Genomic DNA, 11,319 nt, shown 5'->3' on the forward strand with positions numbered 1-11,319 from the left:
AAGGATCATCTGAGAGCTACTGTCATATAAAAGCTGTAACACTAAGGATCATCTGAGAGCTACTGTCATATAAAAGCTGTAACACTAAGGATCATCTGAGAGCTACTGTCATATAAAAGCTGTAACACTTCCCGGGGAAGAGCATCCTCTCCTGAAACATTCGCCGGGGGCCCACCACGGTCACTTCCTGCCCAGGGAACCCGACCTCGGTTCCTAGCCTCTGCACCTCACTTGCGGCCCTCCCTGCTCACACCAGCCTGCCTGCTTCATGGTCTCACTGTAACCGCAGTCTCATTGCAGTTCTAAAGGAGCGGCAGCTGTGGAAGAGAGAAGTGGCTGCCTCCTTCCAACTCTCCTCTCCCAGTGCAACTCCTTGGCCACTGCAGCTGGGCCAGAGCCCTGCAGATCTCCTTTTGTGTCTGGTATACAGACCAGCAAACACAGATTTTTCTCCCTAGAGGTTAGTGTGGGTGAAGAATTTCCTGGGATTTAAATTTATTCTTTTAGAGAACGGTCTTACTGGAGCCATCTCTGTTTCATTAAAAAGAGCGAACAGCTGGCTGTAGTGGCGTACAACACAGACATTTCCCAGACTCGGGTGGCCATGAGATCAACAGCCAGGGTTTGGTTGGAAGCACAGCTCAGTGCTGGAGGGGCACCTTGACAGCCCAAGGCGTAGGGATCAAGCGCAGCACTGAGGAGCTCTCTTCAGACTTTCCACTAAGCCGCCTGCTTCAGGCAGATGCAGGGGCTCTGGGTGTGTGGTGGCAACTCCTTCTGAAAGGAGCCAGTGCTTTAGAGCCATGAGCCAATCCCCTAGCTGCCGGGAGCCTCCTCTTCAGCCCGTCACTGCCAGAGACTGCCATGAGCCCTAACTAGAAAGGGCTGGAGCCCAACTGCTGCCAGGAAGACAAGGAGACCTGGCAAGCTGCTTGCCTATCCCTGTGTCAGCAACACTGCTACTACAGTGGGACTTCCTCCAGCCCCAGTTTTGGGAAAACTTGGAAGGAAAGAAAAAGAAAACAAAGCAAGCCAGGGTTACAGGGAATAAAGAGACATTTCCTAGGAAGCATTTGGCACAGTTACAAGCGGCACATTAAGTACCAAATGCTTTACAATTATTCTCCAGGAAACAGAAGCCGTTCTCACAGTTAAGTCCGAGCTCTCACACACTGGACGCAATTAGTTCAATTACTCACGCACACTCAAAGATACGTAATTAACTGTAACAGCAAGAGAACACAGGGCCAGGAGGTGCCTCATTCTCTGGTCAGTGACTGATTCACCTCCAGGACAGATGTGCAGAAAAATCAAATCAAATCAAGGAAGAGTGACAATTGTAGATACCCTGTAATGTAAAAACCGTATCTCGATGGGCATGGCTCATATACCACCAACCCCTCACTCACTCAGGAGGCAGAGGCAGGCGGGTCTCCGAGTTCCAGGCCACCCTGGTCTACAGAGCAAATTCCAGGGCAGCCAGGGCTACACAAAGGAACTCTGCCTCAAACAGAGAAGAAGAAAATATTATCTTTGTATAAGAAAGATGGCAGTGTATTTCTGTGTACAAAAAAGGATAACATGAAATGCCTTTGTATTAGTGCACTGTGGAAAGTCTAAGTTCCCAGCGCTGAAGCGTAGAGTGAGGAGGGCATTCTCTCGACATGGGGGCGCTGAGATGGTATGAGGGAGACCAGAGTTAGAGTCAGGGCAAAGTCTAGTCCCAGGACATGTGCTCTATTGAGTCCCCCACGGACTGGGGCTGCTCTCTGCTGATGGAGCCACCCATTTGCCAGGGTCAGCCCCTATGCACTTCTGTAAGGGGCTCAGTGCCCCTTAGATGGACAACTGATTTCTTTACTGAGGATCAAAGCCGAGTACTTTTCTGGGTTTAGCAGAGCCAGGACTGGATGCATGAACCTGTAATTCCCAGCACTTGAGAGGCAGAGACAGGAGGCCTGCTGTGAGTCCAAGGCCAGCTCTGGCCGCCCATCAAGTTCTAAGCTACGTAGCACTAACCTTAGACCCCATCTCAAAACAAAATGCTTGTTATGAAGCGAGCAGCGAGCTATTATAAGACCTCAGAACAAAAACAACAACCATGGCCGGCTGAACTCCATCAGTGGCTTAGAAATCTGTTCTGGGGTGGGAGGAATGGCTGGCACAGGCTCTTGCCACCAAGCCTAATGACCTGCGTTTCATCCTGAGATCCAAGTGTGGGAAGGTGAGAACTGGTTCAGAATAATTCTCTGACCTCCACATGCGCACTGTGGCATGTGCACCTACACACACACACACACACACACACACAATTAAAAAAAAAAAAGGGTTTTGGCAGACAGCAGGACCAGTCACCAGTGAAGCAGATCAAAGGGGCCCTCCTGCTGATGGAGGCCTTTGCCTTGCCTGCTCAGCCTCCCACCCACCCTTATCTGAGGATTTAAAATCAAGGGATTAAACACATTCCAGGGCCACTGACTCAACACTTTACAAAACTGGGGTAGGATTGTGCAAGTCCACCTGGGTCAGCTGGATTTTTTTCTCTGTCGTTTAAGGCCATCTTGGTGCCAGTTTTCTGGAGGACACTAGTAACTAGTGACAAGGAGCTTTTGCATAAACAGAAGGCACAGACAGAAGTAGGAAAGGTGAGAATATATATGATTCTCCAAAAAGGGTGGGATGTCCCGCCTTGCTGGTGGCCCTGCATGAGTGCATGGCCTCAGGTTCCTGATGCTACAGGACACAGCCCACCTACATCAGGCAGCACCTGAGGGTCCCACCGGTTCTGGCTCTTCCCCCTCATTTCCGGGTCCCCAGCTAGGGAGGGAAAATAATTCTGATTTGCTAGGTTCAGAGTTTCTTTTTGGCAAGGACAGTTTCTGGGTTTGTAGCGCTTTCCCTCTCTATTCCATCTGCTGCGTGGGGATCCGGATCCGAAGGCTGCTCCACAGAGGGAGCAAGGGCAAATGAGCGACAGGCCAATCAGCTGTGGTGGAGTGGGGGTGGGTTCTAGTCTCCATTCCATCAAGGACTTGGTGTATGCCTTTGGATAAATGATTTGTTTTCTGTAGGCTTTAGAGAAGTATATGAAAGCTCTCCATTCACTACAAAGTGACCTGTGGCACTCTCTGCTGTTTATCACTAGCAACCTTAAACACTTTTCTTCATTTCAGAACCTGCCGGAAGGCTTTAGGACCAGCATCACTTTCTCCTCCCCGTCCTCTCCACTCTGTGGTACTGGAGATAGAAAGTAAGGTCTCTGCTTCCTGGCCAGGCCCCAACAATAACTACATCCCAGACCCATTTTCTAGTCAGTGCTTGTTGAAGCCCCACTATCTGGAAAATGGTGAGTCGAAGGAACAAGCATCACCAAGGGGGACTAAGCCCTGCTAGATGACCCTCGTAGAGGCTCTGCCTGGGTGCAGCCGAGCTCATGCGGGCAGCGCGGTGCTGGGTGTCACTGGATTCCAGACTCTTACTGTCTGAGACAGTTTCAGTACAGCCTAGCTTGGTCGGGCTAACTTTACATAGCCCTGGCTAACGCTGAACTCGAACTCCTCCTTATTCGGCCTCCCAAGTGCTGGGATCGTAGGCATGTACCACCATGCTCGGCTTTAGTTAAAACGTCATCCCACATCAGAATCTCTAAACAGCTTTCCACTGAACCCAGTGGGGCCTCTGTGGCCTGGTCTTTGGGCAGGGACTCACCTGGCATTCAAGTCTTACCTGCCCAACCAATGACCCACATATGATACCAATACAGCCCACTGGACTCTCCCCGCCCACTCTACAGAACCAGCCCAGCAAAGCACCCGGGGATCAGATACTGCCCTATATTCTGGGGAGACTGGGAGATTATTTTCCTGTTTTGGAGGTTATTTCTTCTAAGTCTGAGCTTGGGTTTTAAGCTGAGGCCTAGCGGCAGTTCCCAAAAAAGGGCAAACATGATTTAGAAGTAGTTTCTCTTAGGGAGGTTAAAAACCATCAGTTAGGTTCAGGAAAGAGGACATTGGAGCCGAGAGCAGGGTCCATGGGCTCCCTTTGAGGTCTTCTCGTAGATTTCCCAAATGCTAGTTAGCTAGGTCAGGAGACTGCTCAGAGAGAACTGTATGACACTGCTCCAGGACCAGTGGCTTCAAGCACACAGGACACTTACTTACCCAGGTATAGGCATGCTAGAGCTCTCAGGGTCACCTACTTGGCCACCAGCAGTGGCGCTGGCCTTTCCTTTCTGGCTAAGCGCCCGCTCCCCACCCACCCCCCCCCCCCGTCTGGCCCTAGCTCTGTGCAGTAGCCTCTGTGCAGTACCTGCAGGTCTTTGTCATGGCCCTGCCTTTCCAGGATCAGCACCCGGTCCTGTAGCTCCTCCACAGTCCCCTGAAGCAGGTCATTCTCCTCCAAGGTGGCACTGAGCCGATGCTCCAGCTCCCGTTTTCGATCTGACAACATCTTGATCTGGAAAGACGGAGAACCACAGGATGGGGTAGAGTTCCACTGTGAGTGGAGGAGGAGGGACTAGCCCCAGATATGAAGATCTGTGTCTCTGGATACTATGCCCAGAAACTCGGGGTTCATCTTGGAGAACAGAGCTGTACAATCCTGGGCTGAAGGGACGGGCCCTCCCCTTTAGAAAGCCGACTGGGAAGGGGCAGGAGTTAGCCCAGGGGAAGCCAGAATGTGGGCTGCCAGGCAGAGGGAGGATATAGTCAGTGCTCTGTAAATTCCAGAGATAAGTCAGAGAAGGCCCCACCCTGCCTGACCTCAGCCCTGCCAGGCAGCGCAGCACCCGATCTGCCCACACCTCAGGTCACAAGCACCAGGAGGTTCCCTACGAGGTGCTGTGTTGCTGCAAACAGGCGCTCCGCCTTCTCTTCCCACTGCCTGGAGCTACCACCCCAGCTCAGAGCCTGGAGCCTGGCTAATGAGATGCCAAAAGGCTACAGAAGATAGAGTGTTTACATCGGCCCACGCCCTGGGAAGAATGAGACGGTGGCCTCATGGTTAACTTGAACGAGAAATCTGTGAAAAGAAGCAACCATCTCCCTTATGGGAAGTGCTGAATTTTTTGCACATTGAAGTCAGCGTCCAGACACATGCATCTTGTGAGGTATGTCCGCTCTCCTCAGTGTCAGAGAGAACTGAGGGAAGAGATGCCTAGTCTTTTCTGGCTTCCAGGTTTGCTGTGAGGAAGCTCAGTCAGTACTCCTCAGGTCCAGAAACGCCTTATCCAGGGCTCCCCCATGCCCAGGGGCTCCAGAAAGCTTTCCCAAGTAGCCCTGGCTTTGGGGGAAGGCCCTCACCCACCCTGCTTCTCCGATCCACTGCCTGGAAATGCTCCCCAGCCATGGTCAGGACGTTCCCTCTCTGTGCATATAGCCTGCCGGTGTGGAAGGCTCTTCCTAGAGTAAACTCTGGGGGCCACACTCAGCACTTTTCCAGTGGAAATTTAAAAAGTGTGTGACTTGTTCTCTGTCTTCTGGGCTAGGCCTTTCCTTCCCCCCTCAGCCTCTTGGCTGTGCTCAGGGCTCAGCTCCTCCCTGGCCATCAAGCAATCAGATAGGATGCTGTCCTGGGGAAGTGAGGTATATGGCCTTTGTCCAGGGAGATCGGGTATCTGTCCAAACAAAGAAATATTGTCTCTCAAGTGTGCACCTGAGTAAGAGACCAAAAGGAGCAGCCCCTGCAGTGAATGGGCCCACTATGCCTCTCACTGACCCATGCACAGGGGATTTTCACTCTAGTTCATTTTCACGTAAGTGCCCTCTGACCTTTCAATTCTCCATCCCATGGATCATCATTGTTTCCCGGTTTCCAGTAAAGTAACAGGGGAATAGGATTCTGATCTATAATTGGTCCTTAAGATACACTTACAGTTCCAGGTTTTATGAAGTAAGTTACTTATTTAAAAGGAATTATTTTGCAGCTTGGCCTTTCAAACAGCAGTGTCACTAGACAAAGCCAGGGTTTGGTACTAGGGTGCCAATTTCCTCACCCAACCCCTATATACCCTAAAACTTGTGACCAGATCTGGCAGTAAACATTCCTGGGGAACTGGTTCCTGAGGGGCTAGAGAGAGTGAACAGATGGAGCAAAGAGGAAGGCAGGCAACTTGGAGGCGTGAGCGCCTGGCAGGGGAGTAGAATGGCAAGTCATGCACACGAATGGTCACAGACAGGCATGCCGAAACCCACGGGAGCAATCTCTACTTACTTCAAGGACCTGCTGCTCAATATCGGTGGGAATTCCAAGGGAAGGGGGGAAAGAGGGGAATAGGAGGCAGAAAAGAGAAGATATTGACAGACTTTAGGAAAAACATCCTCAGGCCACTTATGATGCAGGGAAGGTTTCTCTGGGCTGAGCACAATGGCTGATCCCTTCATCTCAGAACAGGGGCTCCTGCCGTCTGGCTCTACACTGTCTCGGAGTCTCACCAGGCAAAGGGATGGCGGTCCCTGCAGTGGATCAGGTGGGCTCTGCCCCAGGAAGAGCCCCCTTCCAGCTGGTGTGACTCTTGCTCTGTGTGCAGACCCCACGCCGCCATGCTCTGGCCTCGGGCAGGTTATAGCACCACCACGGCTCAGGTGCCATGTAAAGCACTCTCACTGTTAACTCTCCAACAGCATCGCAGCTACCCTCTCCTATAAAACAGAGGCTTCTGTTCTACTCCGTGGGGCTTTTGGTGAGTTAGTACTGAGAGTTCGTTGTGTGATGCCTGGAACTTGGTGGTGTACTGAGCTAAACCTAAGAGGAATGAAGAAGGGGGCAATGTCCTTCCTCAGTTGTGTGTGGTAGACTGGCAAGGCTGCTTCCTGTAGGAACTGTTCAGTAAAAAGTAGGTCATTCATGATTTCCACTCCCTCAGCTGTAATTCTCAACAGCTTTATTCTCCCAGACAACAACAGGCCACTCACAGGAGCAAGGGTCAAGTGTCCCTACTTAAGTCTCACAGGAACATCTCTTTAGATGGCTCACAACTTCTTATAGAGAGAAGGGGGTTTACTCCCAAGCTCAGAGGACTCTTTATCCAAATGCCCAGAGAACAGTGTCGAGCGTGGCCACACAGGCGCTCACTCACCTCGGCCTGTAGGCTCTCCAGCCGGATGATGTGCTGGTTGGTGGATGAGTTTTTCTCCCGGAAGTCTTCTCTGAGAGCATGGACCTGCATGGAGAGCTGTCTCTCAACTTCAGACGCCTGCAAGAGACAAGATGCTTTCAGGATGGGTCGAAGGGAGTGTGCAGAGGAAGTCCGCTGCGATCCTCAAGTCTCTTTGCACGTGTGTCCCACAGAACTTTAGGGTGAGCGGTGGCTTCCACTTTCACCGTAAATGACGGCCTAGGTCTGAGGCTACTTTACTGACCAGTGGAAAAAGGTCTGGGAACAAGTGGTCCTCGAACGCTAGTTATCAGCATCATCATTCTGTACACGGAAGCTCACCAAGTACTCACTAAAGTAAGAAAGTCTCAATGTTTTACAACACTAAAATGGCCATATTACCTTCTGCCTTGGGCTTCTGTTTATTCTGAGACAGGCCTCACTGTGTAGCCCGGGCTGGGGTGAACTTGCAGCAACCCCCCTGCATCAGTCCTAAGCGCTAGGATTGCAGATCCCTCAGCCCCGTCAGGAATCCTCCATCACTCCCGTCCAGTCTCTCAGTCATCACTACAGACATTTTTTTTTAAATCTTGTCTGTTGTTGTACCACTTCTCTTCAACATGAATGCTGTTTAGAGCTCCTCGTCATGTATAGTATGGATCTGAACATGAATTCTTAGGGACACGTGTGCCACTTCCAGCTGTCTGCGTTGGGGTCCTCTTTGATCTGAAACAAGGTCTCCCTGGTCATGCACAAACCCCTCACGAGGGCCTGACGCCACCAGGGGAAGCCGACATGCTGCCCTGCTAGAGGAAAGCCACAGAGCCCAGCAAGAGCACGCAGTGATCGCTCTGAGGCTGCTGGAGCCGAGAAAGCTCGAGGGAAAGACCACCATGCTCTGGAATAGTTAGGAATTATTTTCAGAGAAGGGGGTGACATTGTTGAGGGGTCTGCTGAGCTGTCCATGAGGCCCTCGCCATAAGGGTCTGTCTTCAGCAGCTCTTTTTACTTTTGCTACTGCTTTGGTTCCATAAATTCAACGTATATTACCTCACTGGGTTAGAACTACATATAAATCTTAACCTATTTCTGCGAAAAGAAAACTTTTTTTTTTTTTTTTTTTNNTTTTTNGNGANNGGGTTTNTNTGTATAGCCCTGGCTGTCCTGGAACTCACTCTGTAGACCAGGCTGGCCTCGAACTCAGAGATCCGCCTGCCTCTGCCTCCCGAGTGCTGGGGTTAAGGGCGTGGCTGCCACGCCCGGCGAGAAAACATCTTTGAGAAAGGGTCAGGTTATATAGCCCAGGCTGACCTCTAGCTTACAATCCTCCTGCCTCAGCTTGAGTGCTAGGACTATAAGTTTGTGTCATACTGCCAGACTCTCTATTTTTACCTAAATAATGAATGATAAAACACAAAGCAGGGTAAATCCAAAGCAGACCCCTTCCGTTAGAATTCAGGCTCAGCTTCAGTTACTGCTAGCTCGCGTTAGATTTCTCAAGCACTACCAAGCAGGTAACCTTTACCAAGGCAGCGACTGTGTGGACATTTCCTGTGCTATCTCTGAGGAGGAATACATGCAGGGAAGGAGGGAGAGGAGCTGCCACCGACCAGACCAGTGACAGCAGGAGGGAATGCGTCCTGGGCTGCCCTCAGAGCTGGGCTGCCCTCAGAGCTGGGCTGCAGTCGCATCCCACAGTTTGAAGGAGCTTCACCCCCTCCCCCATTCCCATTGCTCACATGGGCAAGCCATTTTTAAATGCCAACAGGTTTTATTTAGCACACTTGAAATTTCTTACAATGGCATGGAGGGCCCATCATTAAAACTCTCTCACACACTACAGTTTGACTGCTTGTTGTGAATTCATTAAATTTGGGAGGTTGAAACATTCAGATTAAAAAAAAAAATACTGTTTAAAGAATATACAACACTGGGCTCTTCATGTCACTTTCGTGTTTGTTTATCATGTGCTTTGTACACATCCACACCCAGAATCTTCCCTTGGTCCCTTTCCCAAGTATTCCCTTCTCTTTCCCTGCAGTGTACACACACACCTAAATTCAGGCTCTGTGGATGAGAGAACATGCCTTTCTCTTTTCTCTTCTTCCCCTCCAACACACTTAGATCTGTAAAGCCCTGGTAACTCAGGCAAGGGTGATTCTGTCGAAGCCAAAGAGAAGCCGATCTACAGATCCAGTCTAGCCAGCCTGAGGAGCGCTCCTGGGGTAACGGACTTCAGTGGGGCTGCCTAGAGAAGGGGTTCAGTCTCTCTTCACCATGTGGGTGTCCAGGATGGACACAGGTCGTCAGGCTTAGTAGAAAGCATCTTAGCCTGTTGAAGAATCGAGCCTCCCTATTTTAATCAAGTTCAGACCTTTAGCTATGACTCAAAGAATGAATATTAGCTATTTCTACACACACACACACACACACGCGCACACACACCCCTCTTAAGTGTGCATGCACACACACCCCCCTCTCTAAGGCTCTAAATGTTTTCTGATCCAAGTATCAGGAAGCATCAGGGAAGCCGTAGCTGCACAGTGAGCTGTGACATCTTGGAGCAGGTTCTCTAAAGAGAGCCACTGTGGCTCCAAAACGACAGAAGGTGACATGGAAAAAGTAAAGAGCAAAAAACAGCTTTTCTTTCTTTCCATATGATGTCCATAAATTAAATGAGTCATTTAATCTCTGTGTTTCTTTTCTAAATTAAAACACATATTCAACTGGGCATGGTATGCACGTCTGTGATCCCAGCACTCAAGAGGCTAAAACAGGAGAATTACCTTCAGACTGACGCCAGACTGCGTTATATCCTATCTCAAACAAACAAAACCCAAATTATAAAGATATTCTTTTGCCTGTTATCACAAACAGAGCAGTTCTGAAGGGATGTCTGTTTCTCTCTCTAACTCAGGACACTGGGCAGTAGTGAGAGGCCCTTCCAAAGATCAGCCGTCTTTGTATTTATTTTAGGTAGGTTTTCGCTGTTTTATAGTTTTAGACAGAATTTACTATGTATCCCTAGCTGGTATGAAAGCTAACTATGCAGACCAGACTAGCCCTCAAACTCCGGGAAATACACCCTCCTCTGCCTTCTGAGACCAAAGGCATTTATCACCACAACCTACCTTTTTAAACAAAACAAAAACCCCGGTACTCAGAACATCATGTATGTTACAGAAGCCTGTCATACACTGTGGTGCTTTGAATGAGAAGGGTATATGTGTGTGTGTGTGTGTGTGTGTGTGTGTGTGTTCGTGTTCATATATTTTAATATTTGGTCCCCAGTGAGTGGAACTGTGTAGGCTTAAATTTTTCAAACCCTACTTTTAATAAGGGTTCTTAAATGCTTTAACCTTCCTTGTAGCCCACCAGTAAATGATCTCCAAAATGAAAGTCATAAAATACCAATTAAAAAAAACAAACTAAAGAAGATACACGTGTACACGCATACAGACACACACACCATGTTCCTGAATGTATCGGAAGAAGAATGTATTGATTAAGATGTTGGTACTACTCAAAGTGTTCTTCAGATTCAATGTAATTCCTATCAAAATACCACGGCATTTTTCATAGAAAAAAGCACCCCTAAAGCTTGTATGGCATCCAAAAAGATTTATGGAACCAAAGCCAGAGACAGTATACATTTAACTTCAAGATATACCAAGAATGGGGGCTGGAGAGATGGCTTGGTGGTTAAGATCACTGACTGCTCTTCAGAAGGTCCTGAGTTCAAATCCTAGCAAGAACATGGTGGTTCACAACCATCCGTAATGAGATCTGACACCATCTTCTGGTGTGTCTGAAGACAGTTAAAGTGGACTTATATATAATAAATCAATAAACTTTTTTTTTTTTAAAGATACACCCAGAAGGCATGGTACTGGCACAAGAAAAGTCACATGGGCAGAAGAGAAGAATACAGAACCCAAGCTTTTGACAAAGACAAAAACAATATACATGGAAAGCAGTGTATGTAGAACACAGAAACTAAATCTTTATCTCCCACACACATAAAAACCAATTTAAACAGATCAAAGTTTCAAATGTAAAATCCCAAAGTTAAATCAAGTTCCTAGTCTGCAAAGATTTTTAATCTCCCAAGCACAGGCAATAAAAACAAAACAAAAACAAAAGAAAACAAAACAAAAAATGGGACAGGCAGTGGTGGCGCACGCCTTTAATGCCAGCACTTGGGAGGCAGAGGCAGGTGGATTTCT

At 48.9% G+C, this 11,319-nt stretch overlaps 1 protein-coding gene across 6 annotated transcripts in view; it reads right to left on the reverse strand.

Moving 5' to 3' along the window:
• The window catches only part of Bicdl1 (BICD family like cargo adaptor 1), an 84,488-nt gene that overhangs the window by 17,628 nt on the left and 55,541 nt on the right, over positions 1 to 11,319 (reverse strand). For 4 of the 6 annotated variants that reach the window (XR_003842957.1, XR_003842956.1, XM_029533633.1 and 1 more), the window contains exons 3-5: positions 7,076 to 7,192; positions 6,211 to 6,222; positions 4,309 to 4,455 (exon numbers count right to left, since the gene is read on the reverse strand). Coding sequence is in view for 4 of the 6 variants with exons in the window: in XM_029533633.1 (XP_029389493.1) it covers positions 4,309 to 4,455; positions 6,211 to 6,222; positions 7,076 to 7,192 (276 nt within the window). In the remaining 2 variants the exon portion in view is untranslated. The remainder of the gene's footprint in view (positions 1 to 4,308; positions 4,456 to 6,210; positions 6,223 to 7,075; positions 7,193 to 11,319) is intronic. The other 2 variants (XM_021186707.2, XM_029533632.1) reach the window with 1 other exon arrangement.

The sequence above is a fragment of the Mus pahari genome, chromosome 23, assembly GCF_900095145.1.
Source record: "Mus pahari chromosome 23, PAHARI_EIJ_v1.1, whole genome shotgun sequence".
Lineage (NCBI taxonomy): Eukaryota > Metazoa > Chordata > Mammalia > Rodentia > Muridae > Mus > Mus pahari.